This window comes from Vipera berus (genome assembly GCF_964194415.1).
Source record: "Vipera berus genome assembly, chromosome: 2".
NCBI lineage: Eukaryota > Metazoa > Chordata > Lepidosauria > Squamata > Viperidae > Vipera > Vipera berus.
In genome coordinates, this window is record NC_138203.1 from 70,045,397 (window position 1) to 70,068,732 (window position 23,336).

Sequence of the window (23,336 nt, forward strand, 5' to 3'; positions counted from 1 at the left end):
ATAAATATCTTCATTCGGAAAGAGCCATGAAATAACATTTTCTGAATGATATAGCGATTTCAAACAATATTTAATAGAGGGGCCCTCTTTTGTGCTATTGTTGAATATTTGTGGGTTGTATATATATATATATATATATATATATATATATATATATATATATATATATATATATATATGGCCTCTTTTTTGCTATTGTTGAATATTTGTGGGTTGTTTATATCAGTGTTTTTCAACCACTGTTCCGCGGCACACTAGTGTGCCGCGAGATGTTGCCTGGTGTGCCGTGGGAAAAATTGAAAAAACACTGACCTAGGAGACAGCGGTGGGAGGAGGAGGAGGAGGAACAGCCGCGGGCGGAGCGGCGCTGCAAGACTCTCTGGCGGGGAGCGCTGGGCACCGGAGCCTTGGCTAAGCTGACGGCCCTACTTCGCTGGAAGCAAAAGCCCGGGAAAAGAAGTGGGCTCGACCTCTCTAGGCACCAGGGCTCCACGGCAGCGTAGCTCCGCCCCCTTCTCTGGCTTCGGAGGGTCTCTTGCTGAAGAGAGAGAAGCTGGGGAGAGGCGACCGGCTCGCTTATCGGAAGAGGACGGACGGGCGGCCAGCCCGGCTCGCCTGAGCTGTCGCGTGGTTGGTTGCCTGCAACGTTCGAAAAAGCTCTTCTTCCCCAGCACGCGCCGCTTACTCCTTACTCCCCTCGCGGCTGAGGATGCGAGACTCCCGCCTGGTCGGCTGCCTGGGTCCGCTTTCTTTGCTCGCCGCGACCTCTCGCCCCAGCCCGAAATAGAGGGATCTGACCGCTTCGTTCTTGGAGGCTTCACTTGCGTCTGAAAAATTACATGGCTGATTTTTTTTTAACCTGTCCTTTTGATACGTTGCATAATAAAATGTCCTTTGGACCAAAGCAATTAAAAACCTTTGGGGTTCCCCCCCCCTCTGGAGTGAAGTGCTTTTGATGGTAAAGGTGAGAAAGAAAGAAAAAAGGAAGGGAAAAAAGGAGAAAGGGGGAAGGGGGAAAGGGAGGGAGAAAGAAAAAAAAGGAGAATAGAAAAGAAAGAGAGAGAGAGAGGAAGGGAGGAAGGAAGGAAGGAAAAAAAGCAGGAAGAAAAATTAAAAAGAAATGCAAGTAGCTTCCAGTTTCCACAACAAGTAGAAAGCAAGAAATTGAGAGAGGGAGGGAAAGAAAGTGGGAGAGAGAAAGGCAAGAAAGAAAGGAAGGAAGATAGAAAGAAAGAAAGAGAAAAGAGAGAAAGAAAGAAAGAGAAAAGAAAGAAAGAAAGAAAGAAAGAAAGAAAGAAAGAAAGAAAGAAAGAAAGAAAGAAAGAAAGAAAGAAAGAAAGAAAGAAAGAAAGAAAGAAAGAAAGAAAGAAAGAAAGAAAGAAAAATAAATGAAGGAGAAAAATGCAGAAAGAAAAATTAAAAAGAAATGCAAGTAGCTTCCAATTTCCACAACAAGTAGAAAGCAAGAAATTGAGAGAGGGAGGGAAAGAAAGTGAGAGAGAGAAAGGAAGGAAGGAAGATAAAGAAAGAAAAGAAGAGGGAGGGAAGAGAGGGAAGGAAGGAAGGAAGAAAGAAAAGAAGAGAAAAAAGAAAATACAGAAAGATAAATTAAAAAGAAATGCAAGCTTTCCTTTTCCTTCACAGCAAAAACAAACAAAAGCCCCAAAATAAAATAAAATAAAGAGGCTAATAATAATAATAATAATAAGAAGAAGAAGAACAAGAACAAGAAGAAGAAGAAGTAGAAGAAGAAGAAGAAGAAGTTGGAAGGGACCTTGGAGGTCATCTAGTCCAACCCCTTGAGAACACAGGCCATCCTCGACTTACGACCGTTCGTGTAGCGACCGTGGGGAGGTCCACCAGTGCGGAAAACGGTGGAGTGCCTCGTGATTTTTTTCATGAAACAAGTGTGCCTTTGCCCAAAAAAGGTTGAAAAACACTGGTTTATATATATATATATATATATATATATATATATATATATATATATATATATATATATATATATATATATATATATATATTGGTAATTTACCTAAACTTGGGAAGCAGGCATTTGAAAAACCTGTTCCTCGGTCTTGGATAGCTAAACTGTTATATCTAACTGAAGTGAATGAATAACCTAATTAGTAGTCTAAAAAAGTAATAGAGGATTATATTCTGGGGCTTAGTTCAAAATGCAAAGTCTTTTCCTTTTCCATGGAGTGAATTCCACTCTAGAAATAGTACTGGCAACCTCTTCCAACAAAATGATATAGCAAAAGTCAAGCAAAGAATATGTTTGCTGGCTTCAGTCTTCTCTGAGATTAAACAACTCCTTTCTAGAGCTAATACATGCTGATGACCAGTATCCTTTGAGATCATGTATCAGCTCTAGTTAGATAACTGTCCTCAGAACAGCCACTCTAGAATTACTCCTTAGGAAACCTGTCAAAACTACAGATTCAGTTTCTTACATACATTTCTTCAACACGATCATAATGCTCAGTTGCTTTTTTTAAAAAAAGATTTGCATTTTAAAGCCTTTTGTGCTGTCCTCTACTGAGGATAATCTTACTTTCCCAATGCCATTCTTAAGTCATCATGACCTAGTTAGTGTAATTCTTAATAAACCAGTGTTAGACAGTTGCATTCTTTCATTTATCTACAATGAATAATTTTTTTAAGCTGTTCTTTGTTTCAGACAATGGAGAGTCTTAACGGGGGAAAGATTTTTTCAACCGCCTACCTAATGGACTTGGGGGGTTGTATCAACACTTTGCGCTACTTTGCTGGCTGGGCTGATAAAATCCAAGGACGTACCATCCCCATGGGTGAGTCACCCTGGACAAGCCGTACATGAGATAAAGTTGGTTTAATGTGAATTAAGAGAACCCTTCAGTAAAAGAACTTTTTCATCTGAGAAAAATGCAACCTGTAGAATTCTGTTACATAAAAGTATATTGGTAAAAACTTTTCAGTGAAGATTCATTCCTGTAACTTTCCATCCTAGCTGAAGTTTCTTCACTTGTAAGGATTAGCAGGTTTTATTATAAATGGTTTTGTATTCTCTCTTTCTCTCTGTGTGTGTATGTAAGAATACAGTTCTTTATTTTCTTTACCCAGTGATGTTGCAGTGTGACTGATTGTATAACCATACAAATTGAGCAATCTTTCTGTGTTTTTTTTTTCTCAAGAGCTCAGCTTTTTAAAAGAACTATATCTAGGGCTGCAGAAAATATGTTGTTTTTGGAGTTTAAACAACACACATAAACACACACACTGTGTAACAAAGTCAGCCATATAAATGACACCCATATGGAATTTATCTTAACATCCTGAAAAAAGACCAGATCTTCACAGCCTTCCAGAAGACCAGAAACTTGACTTCCAATATCTTGGCTTCTTGATTTTTTGTCACTTGGACCCACAGTTTTCCTAAATAAGATTTAACTAAACTGGTTCCCCTATCATCTTATATACAAATGTAAGACTTACCTTCCAATTATTTTATCCCTTTAATTCTTGAAGTCATTTTCAACAGATAAGTTTTTATCTGGTCCAGGCACATTTCAAAGGATGTTAATTGCTGTCTTGAAACTAGATTTCTTAAATATCTAAATAAACTAAAGTATAGAAGAAAGAAATAAACAGAAAATTTGGCCATTTGTTTTTGCATGCCTAAACTTTCATTTGAACATACACACTGTAATTATACCAATAAGAATTTGCCAGCACTTATTCAGGCATTACAGGGTCTCCTCACTTACTGAATACTTGTTTAGCAATCTAAGTTACAGAAATACTTAATAAATAAATTTACAAATGGTCTTCAAAGTTATGGCTATTGGAGCATCCCTGTAGTCACATGGTTGTGATTCAGCACTTGGCAACTGGCATTACAACAGTCACTACATCCTGCAGTCATGTGGCCACCAGTTACAACCTTCACAACCAGCTTCCAACAAGCAAAGTCAATGCAGAAGGCAGTAGGAAGTCACAAGTTGTGCTCACATGTCATTGTGTCATGTCACTTGTTTAATGGCTACAGCCATTAAACAAGGAATATCATAGAGCTCTTGAGCCCTGATTAAAGAAGCTGGGGAAAGCCCAGGAAAGCAATGAGAGGATTTTGCTTCTGATTGTCTCGGATAAGTAGGTAAACAAGAGCTGATATATAAACTATAATTAGAATTTTAATCTTAATTTTCCTATATATGTTGCTATTTAAGCTTCTTGGGTATTTATATTCTCTGAACAAGCTCAACAGTTGCTTATTTTATATAGTGAGAATCTCTCTGCATTATCAGTTCATATTTTCTATTGATTTTTTTTAAAAAAAGTGAGAATCCTTTTAAATTGCAATCTGTGAAAACGGACGATGTTTTTGCATTCTTTTTTCATATTTTTTTTAAATTTGATTTTATTTATCCTTTGTGAATTTGGTCAGTTAGGAGAGAAAAACTGATTATCCTAGTCCAGGGGTAGGCATCCTTGGCTCTTTTATGACTTGTGGAATTCAACTCCCAGAATTCCTGAGCCAGCCAAGCTGGCTCAGGAATTCTGGGAGTTGAAGTCACACGAGTCATAAAAGAGCCAAGGTTGCCTACCTCTGTCCTAGTCCCACTACTTAATTCCGCAGCATCAGGAGTTGACACGACAGAATTGAGCCCATTTTTTTCTGATACTTTAAGCAATTCAGGTGCCGAGAGCCCTATTTTCTCTCACCTGCCAGAATTAGAGTAGAGGACAAAACCAGGCAAGGCATCCCCTAGAACAGCAGTCCCCAACTTTTCTGGCTCTGCACAAAAGTACTGGGCTGTGACCCAGGAGTTGGGGACCACTGCCCTAGAAGATCATTGGTGATAACAAAAACAATCACAGTGCAACACCAAGAGAGAAGGTAGAGCTAGTCTGTGTAGATTTAAAATACTTCCGAACGAGATGGTTTAAGACTTCCAAAATTTTACCCTATATTTTTATGGAAAAGTAGAGTTGCTGAAATTCCTTTCTTCTGTGACACAGTTAAAGGGAGGTTGACTAGCTCACCATCTCCACTGTCTAAGTGTTATATTTGGTTATTATTGAATCTAGGCACATTTGCATTTTATTTGCTTGTATTACACCAAGAGTCTTCAAACTTGGCCGTTTTATGACTTGTGGACTTCAACTCCCAGAATTCCACAGCCAGGCACTTCCTAGGTGAGGGATTCTGGGAGCTGAAGTCCACAAATCATAAAAGGGCCAGGTTTGAAGGCCCCTGTATTATACTGTAGCAACAGGCTACAACTGCAACAGCTTACAGCAATTGCAGATTAACAAAACAGATTTTCTTTTACTCTTGCAATATCTTCTGTATTTTCTTATTATCTTACCTAGATGGGAACTACTTCACATTTACTAGACATGAACCTGTCGGAGTCTGCGGTCAAATCATTCCTGTAAGTATCTTGTACAGTATATAGTAAAATGAGTTATGTCTTTTGTTTCACATAAATTACCATTTATGGATAGGCTTTTCATGTCCCAGAGGCTTTAACTAACAACAAATGGAACAATATGCATCAGTTTAATAGATTTAATATAATTTTAATTTAACTTGAATTAATTTTTGGTCAGTAAATATATAAACTGAACTCCTCAATATTTAATAGCTTTTTCCCTTTTATCTCATTAAAACTTGTTCTTTGATTATAATTCTGGGGCTCTGAGGAATACACATCCAGGCCACCTGGTTGGGTACCTTTGAATTAGATGCTTATACACAAAAATACATATATACCTACCTACTTTAACTCCTAACAGCCTGCTTTGTCCTGTGAATTGAACTTAAGAGATGCTGGCAATTTCTCTAGATTGAAGATTGAGTGTATATTCATACTTCAAGTCACATGTTTCTTCATTTAAACTAATTTGTTTAAGGATTAGTGCATGTTTGCATATTCCCGAAGCCACCTGCTAAGGAAATCTAGTTTGCTTGTTTGCTTGTTGTTTGTTTATTTTCTGAGTATATAGACTGCCCCAATCAGCTAATTCTAAATGGCATACAATTTCCCAAAATCACCATTTGGGTTTAGAAACAAGCATTTATAAAACAGAATACAACAGAAACCAATTCATCATCTGGAGGGATATTGATAAGACTGCTGTTTGCCACAAAAACAATTCAAACTGATTGCACATTAGCAGAACTCAGCCTTCTGAGATCTAAGAGAAGAATATACAACCAAGTGCGTTATTGTATCTAAATAAAAGTGCCTCAAGCGGGAACTTTTGTGCTTCAGCCAACAAAACAGCCTAAAAGGAAGGATGTAGCAAATTTATAGTGTACAAGGATGTCTGCTTGGCTAAGAGATTAACAGAATATTCCCAGCTAATTTGACCAATAGAAGTCCTGGGAGCTTCAATCCCAAAAAAATCCAGAAAGCTAAATAAAACTGATACAGCAGTCAACAACAAATCAGGAAGCCTATCAGGAAATTGAAGTACCTTCTCCATAGTTTTTCATTCATGTCTACAGTATACTAGTCATTAATAGAACTGTATACAAGTGCGTTGTGTTCTGGTTTATTTTATTTCATCAAGCTTCCCCAGGGGAAAGGGAAAAAGTCTTCAGTAGTTTCCCAATGAATGAGGCTCACCATTAGCATGGGTGTTGATCTGCTTTTTGTCCACCCAATCATTGTTAAAGTTGATCTTCATATATTTAATTTTCATTACTACAGATGGTGAGTGAAACTGTGTTGGCGATATTGGCCACTATGTGGCTTGCTTTACCATTTTCCTGAAATAGCTATACTTGAGATATTGTGTTTGTGTGCGTGTATCTTTGCATTTAATGCTGAGAAAATTGTACAAAGTAGATTTGAGAAAATATGTTTAAAAATCAGAACATTTTCTTCATAAAAGCTCTAGCTCAAGTTAGATTCACAGATTAAATATGGTGGAAAGTGCCTGAAGATGTAAGAATGTCAAGGAGGATGTTAGTAGCATAGAATCTTTCTACCTTTTATGCAGAGCAGGGGTCCCCAACCCCCAGTCCGCGGACTGATACTGGGCCGTGGCATGCCAGCAACCGGTCCGCACAAACAAGCAAAGCCCCATCCGTGGGATGCAAGCAGCACACAAAACCACACACTCTCTGGTCTGTGGAAAAACCTTTCTCCACAGAACCAGTTCCTGGTGCCCAAAAGATTGGGGACCTCTGATGTAGAGAACTTCTGCCAGTGTCTGAAACTTTTCTCTGAAGCTTTCATACCTCCTGCGTCACCTCCAAACATAAATCATAGTACCATGGAATGGTTTGGGAATTTAGGGTTGATCATCTAATTGTCTTCATTAACCGTCTGCTAAAATGTACTTACTGCTTTGAAAAAGAATAGGGGGAGCGCATACATTGAATAGATAGATGAGAATATAACTTGACTATCCCATAGCTAGATAAGTGCCCTTTGAACATCTGGAATATTGGAAGGTGCTCCTGGTTGATCTCTGACAGGGTCACTCTTATTGCTCACCAGGATTTGTTGTGGACAGAAAGTAAACAAAAGCCATAAATCTTGGTTCTAATAGTTTAGGCTTTGATGTAATCTCTAGTCTAATAAAAGTTTATAACCTTCACTAATTACAGCGCTCATGGTTTCTGAATCTCTTCAAAAGAATCTCTGCCCTTTGGCAACACACCAGCAGACACTTGTATCTAGTGCCAGTCCATGAAAGGAGCCCCACGTTGGTTGACTCTATCTTCTTGGGCTCAATGGACGCATATTAATCAAACCTCAGTCTAAAACTGGTGGCTGTTTTCTGATGGATGGTGGACGTTTACAAAGTACAAGTAGGAAATATAAACTTATTGTAATGATTTGTTGGTCATGGCTTCTTACGGTGCCTTTGTAGTGGAACTTCCCACTGGTTATGTTCATTTGGAAGATTGCCCCAGCTCTTTGTTGCGGAAACACGGTGATCGTCAAGCCAGCCGAGCAAACTCCACTGACCGCTGTTCACATGGGCGCTTTAATTAAAGAGGTGAGTTGCCATAGCAAAACTACTGTGTGCAGGTCTTGAAGAAGGGAAATTGATGTAAATGTGATCTTTACATTCTGATGCATATAAATAGTGAGGGCTAGTCTGCTTTGTGTCAGAGGAGCTCACAGCATGCCTGGCCTTGTCTTGGGCTATTGTATTGTATTGCAAACCACTGAAGCAAATCAAGGGCTGGAAGCTCACATGCTTCTCCAGCCTAAATTGTTCAGAAAACAAATCATTAGCAGCTTAGTAAACGGAACATCTTGGCAAACCTCATGCTTTGGGGAGGCAAGAAAAACAAGAGCTGGCTCAGAAAAAGCAAAGGGAGGGGCAAGGAGGGGGGATGGGAAGGGTGGTTTTGATGTTTCACATGAGCATTTCGGTGATGAAACCTGGTAATTCGATTTGATGTTTTAATTTAAGTTTCTCACTGAAATATTTGCCTTACGCAACAAGTGAACATGAGCCATATGAAACTGTCAAGTGTCAGGCTAGGTGTGCCCAGGGTAAAACACCACTTGTTATAAAGTTGTAATTCAAACCATCCTTACTTAGAAGCCACTTGAATCAGATGAATAGGGCTGAGCCTACATCGGGGTGGTCAACATTTCAGGCTTTGGCCTTCAGTGCACAATCTTGCATAATGCCCTGGCAGGCAAAGTAATTGCAAGAAATCCGCCAAGGCTGCCCAATTCTACAAGCTTTCTGTTTCTTCCCAGAAGTGTATGGGCAATAAACTCTCTGAGAAATACTTTTGACCAACAATCTTTGCAGAATATTAGCTGCCCTTTTCTGTGTTGCTTATGGTTAGCTGCATTTGTGCATCTGGTTCAAGGCCTGTTGTGCAGGAACTCCCTCCTCCCAATATTAAACTTGCTTTAAAAATATCCTCAATTTGTAGAAAAAGAATCTAATCAGATTTCTTTCGGTCTGTGCGATAGATCGCATGTCAGAGTGGCACAGACCTAAAGAAATCTGATTAGATTCTTTTTCTACAAATGGAGGATATTTTTAAAGCAAGTTTAATATTGGGAGGAGGGAGTTCCTGCACAACAGGCCTTGAACCAGATGCACAAATGCAGCTAACCATAAGCAACACAGAAAAGGGCAGCTAATATTCTGCAAAGATTGTTGGTCAAAAGTATTTCACAGAGAGTTTATTGCCCATACACTTCTATATAACCTCGAAATAATAACCTATAACCATTTATTTAGTTATTCGAAGTTTTGACAAATGACTTACAACCAGGACTCACACTTGTGACTGTTGCAGCATCCCCAACATCATATTATTGTGATTCAGGTGGTTGGCAATCCACATATATTTGTGACTCTTGCACAAGGTCCTGAGGTCCCATGGTAGCCATTTGTGATCACCATTTGCGATCTTTCCAGCCTGCTTCCAACAAGCAAAGTCAATGGGGGAAGCTGGTTTCATTTAATGGCTGTGGCGATTTACTTAACCGTAGTGGGGCGGAGTAATAAAATCAGGAGCTCTTCCCTTAATGACTTGATTGCTTAGCAATGAAATTACAGTCCCAGTTGTGGTCATAAGTCAAAGCCTTTCTGTAAAGTGATTTGTGCTGTTTTGAAGGTGAGGTAGCCCATATTTGAATATTCTCTCATTTCTTGGTCCATTAATATATTAATTTTCTTCTTTTTGGAAGCCTTCTAAGCTTTGGATTTAGTTTTGTAATGGAGAAATTAGGGTCACCATCAGGAGTTGGCATGGACAAAGAACTGCTTTAACAAAATTTAAAGCTTACCTTAGGGAAAGTGTAAAAGACCTGCTAAGCAGTGAGCCCCTAAAGAAACATTTAGTCAGAAGAATACACACCCCAGAGACAGAAGAAAGCATGGGGGGGAAAACCTTCAGAGTAATTTTCTTTAATACAGAATGAAGAAATTTGGGCAAGCTTTCAAGATTCCATTGGTATACCCTACAACAGTGTTTTTCAAAGTTGGCAACTTTAAGAGGTGTGGACTTCAACTTCCAGAATTTCCCAGCCAGCAACTCTGAGAATTGAAGTCCACACCTCTTAATGTTGCCGAGTTTGAAAAACCCTGCCTTACAACAATAAAGTAGCATTCCTGAATAGTGTCTGCTTCTTGATTAGGCATACCTCAAATGGCTGACAGCCTGGTTCTCTCTCTGTGTGAGTGCTTCTACTTGAGAACTTGGTTTTGTTTTGGCTCCACGTCGGGCAGCCACCATCTTAGATTGCCCCACATGCAGTTAATTTCTTGGCATCATTGCCATGTATCATCAGTAATTTGAGATAGCTATTGTTAGCAAGACTAGAGCAGAGTACCAGTGTAGTTTCTGTTGAGAAATGTTGCCTTATAATGCCATATCAGCAACTGGCTTGCTTGTTGAATAGCCAGTATGGACCAGAGGTGAATTCAGAATTATGGAGAATGGTTGACAAAAGTTAAGTGATGGAAAAATAGGTGATAATAAATCATTAGTAACAGTATCATTCTTGAAGAACAGGAAATTTTTGGGAGAACCACTAACATACAGGTTACTGAGTTAGTTTAGTTTCATTTCATTTAGTTACTATTCAGAGTTACAACAGCATTGAAAAAAGTGATTTATGACCATTTTTCACATGACTATTGCAGTATCCCCATGCTCCCATGATCAAAATTTGGACACTTGGCAACTGGCCTGTATTTACGATGGCTACAGTGTCCCGGGGTCATGCAACCTGCAACCTTCTGACTAGCAAAATTAAAGAGAAAGATTAACTTTACAAGTGTGTTAGTAGAAGACCTACCAGGATTCTTCCGACTCTATTATTCTGTTATTTTGAATCACTGACTCAGGAATTCTGGGAGTTGAAGTCCATGAGCCATAAAAGAGCCGAGGTTGCCTACCCCCATTCTAGTCCAACCCCTTGCTCAAGCACTGTGGCAAGAAATGGGGCAAAACTCACTTAACAACCTTTCCACTTAGCAATAGAAATTTTGGGCTCAGATGTGAACATAAGTCATGGATTGCCTATATTAATTTGCCCATGGTATGTAGAAGCTATATCCATCCTGATAAGACTATACACATTACAGTCTTTGTGTGTTCCAAATCTTATTTTGGGGCCAATATGACTCGAGTCGGTATATAATGTTAGGAGATACGGTCATTCTAGTATCCAGTTGAATTCTTAAGCACAACAGTATTTGCCAGGCAAGCTACAGGATGGCTTTCTTTGATGAGCATTAATATCATCATGGTATCAAAAAAGAAGACCATCTGTAAATCAGGCACAGGGAATTGTTAGTTCTTAACAGTACAGTAGCCACACTCAGTGTATTTGCCCTGGTACTGCAGATCAACCGATTAGTCAATAGAAACATGCTTAATGGTATGAAAACTTAATATCAGATGGCAATATGACTCCTCTTCACTCTTCTAAGCTTCTTTGACTAAACTCACACATTGCGCTAAGCCGCAAATGTCACGAATGCCACAATTGTCTGGATTCTTCTGCCTCAAAGCTATGTAAGCAAAGTTTGCCAACCACAGTTTGCTGAGATCGCACAATGTCTTAACCACTCATGAACTGAAATGATGTATGAACCTGGCCTTGAGCAAGAATAAAAATATAAGAAATTGGGGAAAATGTACTGAAAGATGACAATATTTTATTCTCTCCTTCCAGGCGGGATTTCCACCAGGAGTGGTAAATATTGTGCCAGGATATGGTCCTACTGCTGGAGCAGCCATTTCCAATCACATGGATATAGATAAAGTGTCATTCACAGGCTCAACTGAGGTAGTTTCCTAATATTGTGAAGAACGGAAATAGAAAAACTTAAATTCCAATTTTGACAAATCCTTACCATCTAATTTGTGTGTAATTGTGTTGACTTTTTCATTTTTAACTGGATTAAACAATATATCTGTAAATATTTTTTGATTACAGCCATCTCAAATGCTTGTTTTCTAAGCAGTATTTAAATCTTATTTTGAATTTGCTGGAATTTGACAACTTTTTTTTTACTATAATTTAGGTCCCAAATTATTTTGAGTTATGAAAAAATAATGACAAATTTTATAAATAAATGTAGATAAAATATATTCCCTCCAAAAAAAACCAAGAGTTTTGGCAGATAATAGTCAATCTGAAAAACAGCAGCACTATTTGCAAAAGATAGTCAGTGTTGGGATCATGCAGAAAAATCACATTCTGTATTTTCATTCATTTTATCTGAAAAACCTATTTAGGCATTCAGAGAATATATATTCTTATATTCTGTCTTGTTGGACACATTCCACATTAAAAAGAAGTATAGCTCATAGGAAGATGCCTTATTATAAAACAGAATATTTGCTTCTCAAGCCCTGAATTATCTGTTCAAGGCAATATTATGATTCACAATCTCCTACTTCTTTCAAGTCAACTAAGATTGAATTTGGCACTTTCTCTTGAAAAATCTAAGATGGCAGCGCCTGGAATGGCTGCGGCTGCATTGGCTCTTGAAGGCAAATAGTTTTGGGAGGGATAGTAAGGGCTATAGGCCACATGATCAGGAAGATTTTAATGTGTTTGAGCAACATGGTGGAACTAAGGTAACATACGACATACGACCAACAATCTTTGCTGGCATGGCAAGTTTCTAGTTGTTTTGGAACTGTTGGTGAGACCGTTAAAAGTCGTTGGCACTGTTTGAATTTGTTCTACCAGCAGCAAGATCTGACTGCTGGCCCAGTGATGGATTGTATTGCAAATCAGGGCTGTTTCCAGAGGAGGCAGAGGAGGAGAGGACCTGGAGCTTATGGAGTGAAGGAACTGGATGAGGCTGTCGGCAGGCCCAGAGGAAGGGAGTGGGGCTTTTGGAGGAGTTGGTGGCAGCAGCAGCGTGCTCCAGGGGCGAAAAGAAGCAAGGCCTCTTTAAGGAAAAGGTGGAAGAGTCAGGATCAGAAAAAGGAAAGAAGGCGAGGTTGTCAGAATACAAGCGAATTTGAGGGCTAATCCACATGGAGCCCCATTTCCATCTGTCCTGTGTGCCACCGTTCACTCCCTAGAGACTAAAATGGACAATGTGAAATTTGAGTGGGCCACGAACAAGAAATATATATCGGAGGTGGTGACCCTTTGAGAGCTGTATGCAACGAAATTTCATTTTGATGTATGCCGATTGGTGTACATTCAAAGTGACAATAAAGTTATCATCATCATCATTATCAAAGGGTGCAACTCTGTTTAGTGCCTTTCCTTTCCTTTCCTTTCCTTTCCTTTCCTTTCCTTTCCTTTCCTTTCCTTTCCTTTCCTTTCCTTTCCTTGCCTTGCCTTGCCTTGCCTTGCCTTGCCTTGCCTTGCCTTGCCTTGCCTTGCCTTGCCTTGCCTTGCCTTGCCTTGCCTTGCCTTGCCTTGCCTTTTCCTTTCCTTTCCTTTCTGAGATAGTTGACAGTGACCCAAAAGATGTCAGTGAGGAATAAGAAACTTTTCTTCCCCCCAGTGGCTTTGTCACTTTAGGGCAGGGGTGAGAAACTATGTCAACTTTATGATAGGTGGCCTTTCAACTCCAGTGCTGGCTCAGGAATTCTGGGAGTTGAAGTCCACAGGTCATAAATGTGCCATAGTTATTCACCCCTGCTTTAAGGGAATTATGTTAGGAGCCGTGTGCCAACCATGACCACGGCCAGAACCAAAAATGGCCACGGCCACAGTACAAAAGCTCATGACCAAATTATGGAGCTAGGGTCTGAAGGGAAGTGGTCAAAGTAAGTGCAACTAGTGCCAAAAAAGAGCAGTGGTCACTTCACAACCTTTTTTCAGAAGTCAGTTACATTTCAATTTCCATTTGTTTCCTGTCTCAGTGTTTCATTTGTATTCCCTTCAGGTGGGCCAAATGATCAAAGAAGCTGCTGGAAAGAGTAATCTGAAAAGGGTCACTCTGGAACTTGGGGGGAAAAGCCCCAATATCATTTTTGCAGATGCTGACTGTGAGTGGACCATTTCTTCAGGATTTACTATCCTTTAAAAGTAAACATTAATCAAGATGTAATAGGAATACTTTTCTTTGCAGTGGATAGTGCTGTGGAATTTGGACACATTGGTGTATTCTACCATCAGGGGCAATGCTGCATAGCTGGATCTAGGATTTTTGTGGAAGAGAAGATCTACGACGAATTTGTGCGTAGGAGTGTGGAAAGAGCCAAGAAGAGCGTCCTTGGAAATCCTCTGTCTCCTGGAGTAAATCAAGGTCCTCAGGTAAGTTTTAATTAATCACAATATCACTGGGGTTTTTTTTAATCAGAGTCGCCAGAGTCAAGAATCAGCCCAAATGCAAGATTCCTGGCAGCTTAGTTGAACCCTTATTGCTTGCCAAAGTGCTTTTATAAAAGTTTGGTACGGCTCTCCAGTGTGATTAGCTCCTTCCCTTTGAATAGTTTTTGTACATATGAAAACATTGCCAAATGGAATTCAATTCCTATTTGATTTTCACATAACACTTGCCTGCCTCTTTGAGGCTGTCTCAATTTCCTGGTTCTCTGAGGCTCCAGCTTTCTGTTTTCTTCTGCACACTTGCTGAACTTGCTCTAGCTGCCTTCAGGCAACTGAACCTAGCTAGATTTGAGAACCAATTGCTCAACCTAACCCTATCGGGCACAGAGTCCCACCCTTGGTGTGATTCTTTGACAAAGAGGCACAGATTGTCTTCGCAAAGAACATTTTCCTGACAGATGGTTATTCTGAACCAGTCTGCCTATTAAAAGTAAGATGGTAGTAATGCCATTATCTATTACTCTGTTTCTGACAGGATGACAGAAGCTTGGTTATTTCTGTCATTTAACCAGGATTTTTACTTAGAAACTTCGACAACTCTTTGAAAAGCTGCAAGGACTTAACTTCACAAATATGTAGTCAGTCCTTGTTGAAAATATTTTATGCAGAATGTATATTTTTCAGTGATTAGGGAGCTGGAAACTTTATTTTAGGAATGTGGAAATAGTAATATTTGGCCTGTCCTCTCTGAAATAAATCAATGGGCCTTTCCCCACTTACATACATACATACATACATACATACGTACGTACATACATACATACACATACACATACACATATACGTGTGTGTGTGTGTGTATGCCATTTTGTTGTCTTCACCTGACCTCCAGCCCATGAATGAGATACATACAAGTTGCCCTTAACTTATGAATATTAAAATAGCATTTCCCCCTTAATTTGCACACTGTCCAAGAACAAGTTGCTGCTGCTGCTGCTGCTGTTGTTGTTGTTGTTGTTGTTGTTGTTGTTATTATTATTATTATTATTATTATTATTATTATTATTATTATTATTATATTTTATTTGCCACTCATCATGCATAGGAATGCTCTAGGTCAGAGGTCCCCAATCTTTTGGGCCGCAGGGACAGGTTACATGGAGAGAGGGTTTTCTGCAGACTAGAGGGGGCGTGGTGTCATGTACTGCCTGCATCCCACAGATGGGGATTTGTTTGCTTGTGCATACCATAGCCCAGTATTGCTCCATGGACCAGGGGTTGGGGACCCCTGCTCTAGGTGGCCTATAATAATAAAAAAATGAGGAAATAGGAAGTGTAAACAGAATGAAAGTTAAATTATAGGACAATAAAATAAACCAAGAAAAAGAAAACAGAGAAAATATATCAATATTTAAAATAGATGGGCGAATGGGAGCAAAGAGCAGAGGGGAGAGGAGGTGGAACCTGCTGTCAATCTAGCAGCCACCTCCAGAGTAGTTAAAAGTATATACAATCTGTTGGGCTTTGTCACTCTCCCTTATAAGTAAGTCAGGTGGCTAACAGTGCCTTGAAACGGAAGGAATTGAGGCAGGATTGGGATTCATATTGAGAACAGCAAATTTCACGCCACTGTCACAGCCTTCCTCAGCCTAGCATTTGGAACATTGACTTTCGATTCAGTCTGAGAACTCTGGGAATTTAATTCACTCTGGGTAGCCCCTTGTAAAGAATGATGAAAAAGATGAGTCTATTTAGGCAGTTCTCGACATATAACCATTCATTTAATGACCGTGTGAAATGTCCTAAAGACAGTGCTAAAAGTGACTTACAGTCTCATTCTTATGACCCTCACAGCATCCCCATGGTCACATGATCAAAAGTCAAGTCCTTAGCAACCCGTGTGCATTAAAGACAGTTGTGGCATCTCAGGGCCACATGATCCCCATTTGCGACCTTCTCAGGGCGCTTCCAACAAGCAAACTCAATGGGGAAAGCTGGATTTGCTTAATGACCATGTGATTTCATTAACAACCAGAGTGATTTGCTTAACAACTGGAGCAAAAAAAAATGTCATAAAATTGTGTGTGACTCATTTAAACACTGCATCCCTTAGCAAGAGAAGTTCCAGTCCCAACTGTGTGTGCAAGCTGAGGACTGCCTGTACTTAAGTATGGTCTGCACCAGGAGTAGGCAACCTTGGCTCTTTTATGACTTGTGGACTTCAATACCCAGAATTCCTGAACCAGCCATGCTGACTCAGGAATTCTGGGAGTTGAAGACCACAAGTCATAAAAAAGCTAAGGTTGCCTACCCCTGGTCAACACGCTGGTGGCTTCATGGAGAGTTATGTACAAATAACTCCTCACATCAATACTCCTGGAAAGAGTGAATTATGAAAATGTGTGATATTGGTGTGAGCCTTTTCATATTCAGTTACTCATCAGTCAAACAACTTCCAAATGATTTATCAAATGGTTTCTATCTGGCATTCATGATCTTTTGAAGTAAGCCTTCACACGACGCTCAATCGTTCAGTCCCTAGTCATCTCATGACTGGATTACTGCAATGTGCTTCAGAAAGTAGCCTACCAAATTAAAATAATTTGAGAGGAATTAAAATAAAAAGAGTCTAAGAAGGACCCAGTCCATGAGAACATTTGAAGTGTAATAGGGTTTTTCAAAAAACAAAAACAAAACAAAAAACCATCTGTTCATTAAATCCTAATTGCTGAACTTCATGAAAAGTGCTGGCCCAAAGCCAACATCTCAATAGCAGATTGCTGCTTCATCTCCCCCCATATAAGCATTTGTTCCTGCTTTGTAATCCTAAAGCCCCAGAAGTGGCTGGGTAGTGACTTATCAGTGCAATATTTCAATCTAGATTGATAAGGAGCAGTATGATAAAATACTTGCACTAATTGAGAGTGGGAAAAAAGAAGGCGCCAAGCTGGAATGTGGAGGAGGCCCCGGGGGAGACAAAGGCTTCTTCATTCAGCCAACAGTTTTCTCTGATGTTACCGATGACATGCGCATCGCCAAAGAGGAGGTGAGTTGATGCAGCACACTGGGCATTCGGGCGCAACTGTATGCAGCTGAGCACAATGTACTTTTTTAATAAGCAAATGTGCAGGATTAAAGGGTATGCAAACAGATTTTTTTCAGCCAGGGCTGAATTACATGTATTGCAGCTAATTAGTTACTCAGAGTTATCCAGTGTCAACAGATGCTTTCAGCAATCATGAAGTCTCTCCTATCCCAGGGGTGGGCAGCTATGGTCCCCTTTATGATCTGGGGGTTTCAACCCCCAGAATTCCTGGGTCAGCCATGCTGGCTGGAATTCTAGAAGCTGAAGTCCACAGGACATAAAGGGGACAAAGTTGCCCACCCCTGTCCTAGACCAGTGGTTCCAAAGAAAAAGAGGTGGACACCTTGGAATTTTTCCCCCCTGAATTTCTTTTGAGAAACTTAGAATCCCGGCTGATTTTGGCAGAGGTAGCTTCAGAAAGGCATAAACCATTTTTATCTCACTGTTCCTCCAAGGAAGCTGGGTGGGTGCATGATTCTCCTCATCCCCGTGTTAACCTCATCACAATCCCATGTGGTATGATAGATGAAGGTAGAATGATTGGCTAAAGATCATCACATGAGATGTGTAGCTGAATGAGAGTTAAATCATGACCTTCCTATTCTACTTCAAAGCTGTAACCGCTGCATCAAATTAATTTATTTCAAAGAAATGTGATCCAGCCAGACAAGCCTAAGAATCTCATCCAAGGCTGGAATAACAGGTGTTATTTGGCAGAATCAATGGTGCAGAACATTCCTATGGGAAATACTAACACCAGAACTTCTAGTATCAGAAAACAATTGCCCAGCTGAGTTCCTGTAAGCTGACCACAGGGCCTTCTATTTTCACTGTGGAATTAGATGACCAATTGTGGATTAGATTAGAAATGTTTCACTGTAAAGGGAGTCCTCAATGTACAATCGTTCATTTAGCAACCATTCAAAGTTACAAAGGCACTGAAAAAGTGACTTATGACCATTTTTCACACGTACAGCCATTGCAAGCATCCTTATGGTTAAGTGATCAAAATTCGGGCACTTGGCAGCTGGTGTGGATTTATGACGGTTGCAGTATCCCAGGATCATGTGATCAACTTTAGCAATCTTCTGACAAGCAGTCAATGGGGAAGCCAGATTCATTTAACAACCATGTTACTAACTTGACAACTGCAGTGTTTCACGTAACCTCTGTGGCAAGAATGGTTATAAAATGGGGCAAAACTCACTAAACAACTATTTTGCTTAGCAAAGGCAATTTTGTGGTTGTAAGCCAAGGACTACCTGTATTGCACCAGATTTCCCTACGCCACACTCCATATTAAAGGAAAGAGAATAGGTATCTAGCTCAGTAGAGACTTAGACCTACTCAGTTGCAATAATAACATTTAGCAAGAAATGTTGTCCAAATGAGGATGGGGTTAGGTGAGTTATGAAACTGCCACTTTGGAGCTTGAGGGCAAAAGAAATCACTTTTAACTTAACTTGTGTCACTTGAGCCCTAATAGATGGCTTCTTTGCCCCTTGAAGAGGTACAGTTTAGAGAAACCAGTGAAATTATTGCTCCATTTTTCGGGAGATATTCCTGGGGATTGGGGAGATTAAAAAAAAAGATCAAGATGGAAACTGCATCACTCAATCAGACCCCACCTCTTTTCACCCTTGTTTAAAAAAGGGTGGAGCTTCATTTAGTCACCTTGCCTTTTTTTAACTATCTCTGAGGCTCATCCATAGAATCAACATATTTACATATATATCTACCCTTAATTTCCAAGTTCTGGTCAAAGATATTTTTTGATTGGAGGGCAATATTCCTAGCTAATGCCTCCTTAAGGACCCAAAATCTGAGTCTGATTGAAATGGTTTTTTCTTCTTCTAATAATAGCCCAAGCAAGCAGAATGAAAGGAGAACATTGTAAAGTAAGCTGTGAAGATTTTAAAATCCCCAAATCCTTATAAACATGTGTAAGAAATGATCAAGATTATAATTTAAATTGTTTTAATGAAAAAAAATCAGTACAAAGGATCGGTTTTACTTTTCCCCCGCTATAGCCATATTCATCATTAGGACAGATTTAGACTTGCCTTTTGTTCTTATTCGTGTCCCACTCACAAACCTGGTCTACTGTTCAGAGGAAAACAAGCCACCACAAGACTAAAGAGCTTGTGAACAAATTCTAGAAATCTAAACTGGGGAAAAAATGAGACCAAAACAAACAAATCCCCAAGATCATTTAAATCCCATTCTAGTTTGTAAGGCAGAAAAAAGAGCTCTGGAAGCCTCCCAGGTATAACTATATCTGGCTATGGCAGGGGTAGGCAACCTTGGCTCTTTTATGACTCGTGGACTTCAACTCCCAGAATTCTTGAGCCAGCATGGCTCACCTTGGAAACCTCTCCCTTTTCCCTCAGCATGGCTGGCTGGCTCAAGAATTCTGGGAGTTGAAGTCCACGAGTCATAAAAGAGCCAAGGTTGCCTACCCCTGGGCTATGGCATCCCAAGAATGGTCTTTTTTCCCCTCAGGTAAAGCAATGAGTATTTATTTCTTTCATGTTTTCTTCCTTGTGTTCCTTAATGCATTGCAAAATTCATATTTCACAAAAGTCCAGCTTAAATTGGGGCATCTTAAGACTTCCAATCTGATCTGAGTTCTGAGGTGAATTGACTTTATCTTCCAAATTTATGACTTCAGGTGTATTGCATTTCTTCAATATTCTAATGTAATTCTTAGCTCCACAGTCAGGTACTAATTATTTTAATTGCATCATTTTAGAGTTAAATACAGGATTTACTGTTTTCATTTTGTGTGCATTTATATCTAAGCAAAGTACAAGATACGTATTTAAATACACATCTGAACATTTAAAATGCGTTTTAAAATCTAATCCTTCACAAATGTGCAGAAGAGCAGTGGAACAGACTGAAGAATGAGCATAAGAGAAAGTTACATGTTGTGTCATTGTTTTTTCACTGAGTCAATCCCTGTGTGCCATCCCATGTTCTCTCTTATGTTGCCTTTCAGGTGGAGGGGATTTAGGTGTATGAATCATGGAGTTGGGAAGAGACATATAAGTTATTTAAATTAACTATATACTTGAAGGGACGCGGTGGCTCAGTGGGTTAGGACGCTGAGCTTGTCGATCAGAAGGTCGGCAGTTTGGCGGGTCGAATCCCGAGTGCCGCGTAACAGAGTGAACGCCTGTTACTCATCCCAGCTTCTGCCAACCTAGCAGTTTGAAAGCACGTAAAAATGCAAGTAGGAAAATAGGGACCACTATGGTGGGAAGGTAACAGCGTTCCGTGCGCCTTTGGCGTCTAGTCATGCCGGCCACATGACCACGGAGACGTCCTCGGACAAGCGCTGGCTCTTTGGTTTTGAAATGGAGATGAGCACCGGCCACTAGAGTTGGAAACGACTAGCACACATGTGCAGGGGAAACTTTACCTTTAACTTTACTGTCCAGATGTGCTGGATCATAATTTCCATCGTCACTTAGAACAACCATGAACTGGATGGAGAGCATGGGGGTTGCAATCTATATACCACATGACCACGGAGACGTCCTCGGACAAGTGCTGGCTCTTCGGCTTTGAAACGGAGATGAGCACCGGCCCCTAGAGTCAGAAACGACTAGCACGCATGTGCGGGGAAACCTTTACCTTTACCTTTTATATACTTGAAGCAGGAAATTAAAACCTGTAGAAACTATCTACTTTGGCTGCAGTTGGATGGTAACGACAATTGAAACTTCTCTGTTATTTTTTTTAATCAAAGTTTTTTTTTAATTACCATCTTATCACCGCTGTGAATGCATATATATATATATATATATATATATATATATATATATATATATATATGTAAAAGGTAAAGGTTCCCCCGCACTTGCGTGCTAGTCGTTGGCTGGCATGACTAGACGCCAAAGGCGCACGGAACGCTGTTACCTTCCCACCGTAGTGGTCCCTATTTTTCTACTTGCATTTTTACGTGCTTTCGAACTGCTAGGTTGGCAGAAGCTGGGACGAGTAACAGGCGCTCACTCTGTTACGCGGCACTCGGGATTTGACCCGCCAAACTGCCGACCTTCTGATCAACAAGCTCAGCGCCCTAACCCACTGAGCCACCGCGTCCCTTATAATATATATTAGATTTAGGCACTGTACAGGTACAACACAATCCTGGGTGGCTGAAAATGTCAAAGCCAAAAGATAAAAATACAGTAACAATGAACAAGACAGTATCAGCCAAAGCAATATGCAAAGGGAATGTTATTTATAGATAGGGGAAAATATGCTTGAGCGGAATCTAAATTCCTAAATAATGTACTGAGCTGCTCATTTTTTCCTTCTGATTTTGACATCCACAATTATTGTTACCTTTACATTGACACAGATATTTGGGCCTGTCCAGCAAATCATGAAATTCAAAACTATTGAGGAAGTTATCAAGAGAGCAAACAATACTCACTATGGTCTAGCAGCTGCAGTATTTACCAAAGACATTGATAAAGCACTGACGTTTGCAGCTGCACTTCAGGCTGGAACTGTCTGGTATGTATTCTTGGTGCTCTTCTTTCAGCCAAATTGTACTTGGAAGGGAATTCAGTAATTTTAAAGCCTCTGCAAAGTTGGTCCTTTCTCACATCACCATTGCCATAAGTCACATAGTGGGAATACATTACAATTTATCTTTTACTCTAGACCAGTGTTTCTCAACTTTAGCAACTAAGATGTCTGGAGTTCAAATCTCAGAATTCCTCAGCCAGCATGTCGGCTGGTGAATTTTAAGAGTTGAAATCTGGTCATCTTAAAATTACTGCTCTAAGCTAATACAGTCCCCCTTAGTAATTAGCTCTGGGCATTTTGTGCTTCTCTGTTGCTGCTTATTATGTTAGAGTTCCATGTTTTCCATCATTTTTTTTTATATTGGGAGCCATCTAGAACACTGTAGAAAACACATGGGGTACAATAAATAAAATAAACCAATAAAATAACAAGTGCCTTCTATCATTCCTAATAAGTACACACTGAACTTTGCCCACCCAAGGCGTCAGGGCAAAGGTGAGCAGAACATCAGTAAATCTACTGATAGATCTCAAGACGATTTATAGTGGATTATTTGGAGGAGAGAACCAAAGCAATTTGTGGGTCAAATAATTTATGAGTTTGTTTCTGGTGTTCATTACAAATGCTTGGCTTATGTTCAGAGATAGTAAGCATTAGCAGAAAGTATGAATAAAAATTTAAAAGAGAAGTAGAATAAAAGACAATGATTCCCTTTATTTGGAAAAAATATAATCCTGCAAACATCGTTTTGGTAAAACCAAATAAAATAAAAGTTCCGGCTTTGGAGAGATGTGGAAGCTGAAATGAGCCTGGAGACTTATTTCTGGCAAATAGGCACATATGTGCACTGGGACAGTCTTCATTCCAAAATCAGGAGGCCACAGATGGTAAGATTTGTGTATCTTGACAATCAACCCCCTCCCCATACTGCCAACCACTGAGGCAATCCATTTTTACGAATTTCTAAATCAAAATCAGAAAAAAACCCAAAGAAATATACGAGTGACTTAAGCAAATACCCAAAGACATAATTCAGCAATTTTTACCATAGGAACAAAAGGTGGAGCATAAAAAAAAGTGGGGGGGAGAGAATTAGAGATACCCAAAATAAATGGCAATGCTGAAAGTGGAAGCCAATACTTAATACAATCACAAAGCTACATTCCTTCACCTGTGACAAACACCTGTCTTATGAGTCCATACCTCTCCATGGTCAGGACAAGGAACTAGAAATGTTCACCAGAAAGTGGGTCACAGTTGAGACTTGTAAGATCAGGCACTTCTATCAGTGCAAAAATGTGTTAAGATTCAAGATTTTTTTTTCTCCCAGATTTTTAAAATATTTCAGATTGATAACAAAATGGCACATGGTTAAGGTTTCCATTTAAGGTTGAAAAAAAGGAAAGATGAAATGAGATGAGCATATAAGGATATTTGTAATATGGGATATTTTGTGCATAAGGTGTTGT

The 23,336-nt window shown here is 39.7% G+C and overlaps 1 protein-coding gene across 2 annotated transcripts in view; it reads left to right on the plus strand.

The window, feature by feature from the left end:
• ALDH1A1 (aldehyde dehydrogenase 1 family member A1) overlaps positions 1–23,336 on the plus strand; it is a 52,569-nt gene that overhangs the window by 26,741 nt on the left and 2,492 nt on the right. For both annotated transcript variants that reach the window (XM_081320303.1, XM_081320302.1), the window contains 8 exons: positions 2,684–2,813; positions 5,359–5,420; positions 7,876–8,004; positions 11,667–11,780; positions 13,852–13,954; positions 14,038–14,222; positions 17,119–17,283; positions 21,695–21,852. In XM_081320303.1, coding sequence (XP_081176429.1) covers positions 2,684–2,813; positions 5,359–5,420; positions 7,876–8,004; positions 11,667–11,780; positions 13,852–13,954; positions 14,038–14,222; positions 17,119–17,283; positions 21,695–21,852 — 1,046 coding nt within the window. The remainder of the gene's footprint in view (positions 1–2,683; positions 2,814–5,358; positions 5,421–7,875; positions 8,005–11,666; positions 11,781–13,851; positions 13,955–14,037; positions 14,223–17,118; positions 17,284–21,694; positions 21,853–23,336) is intronic.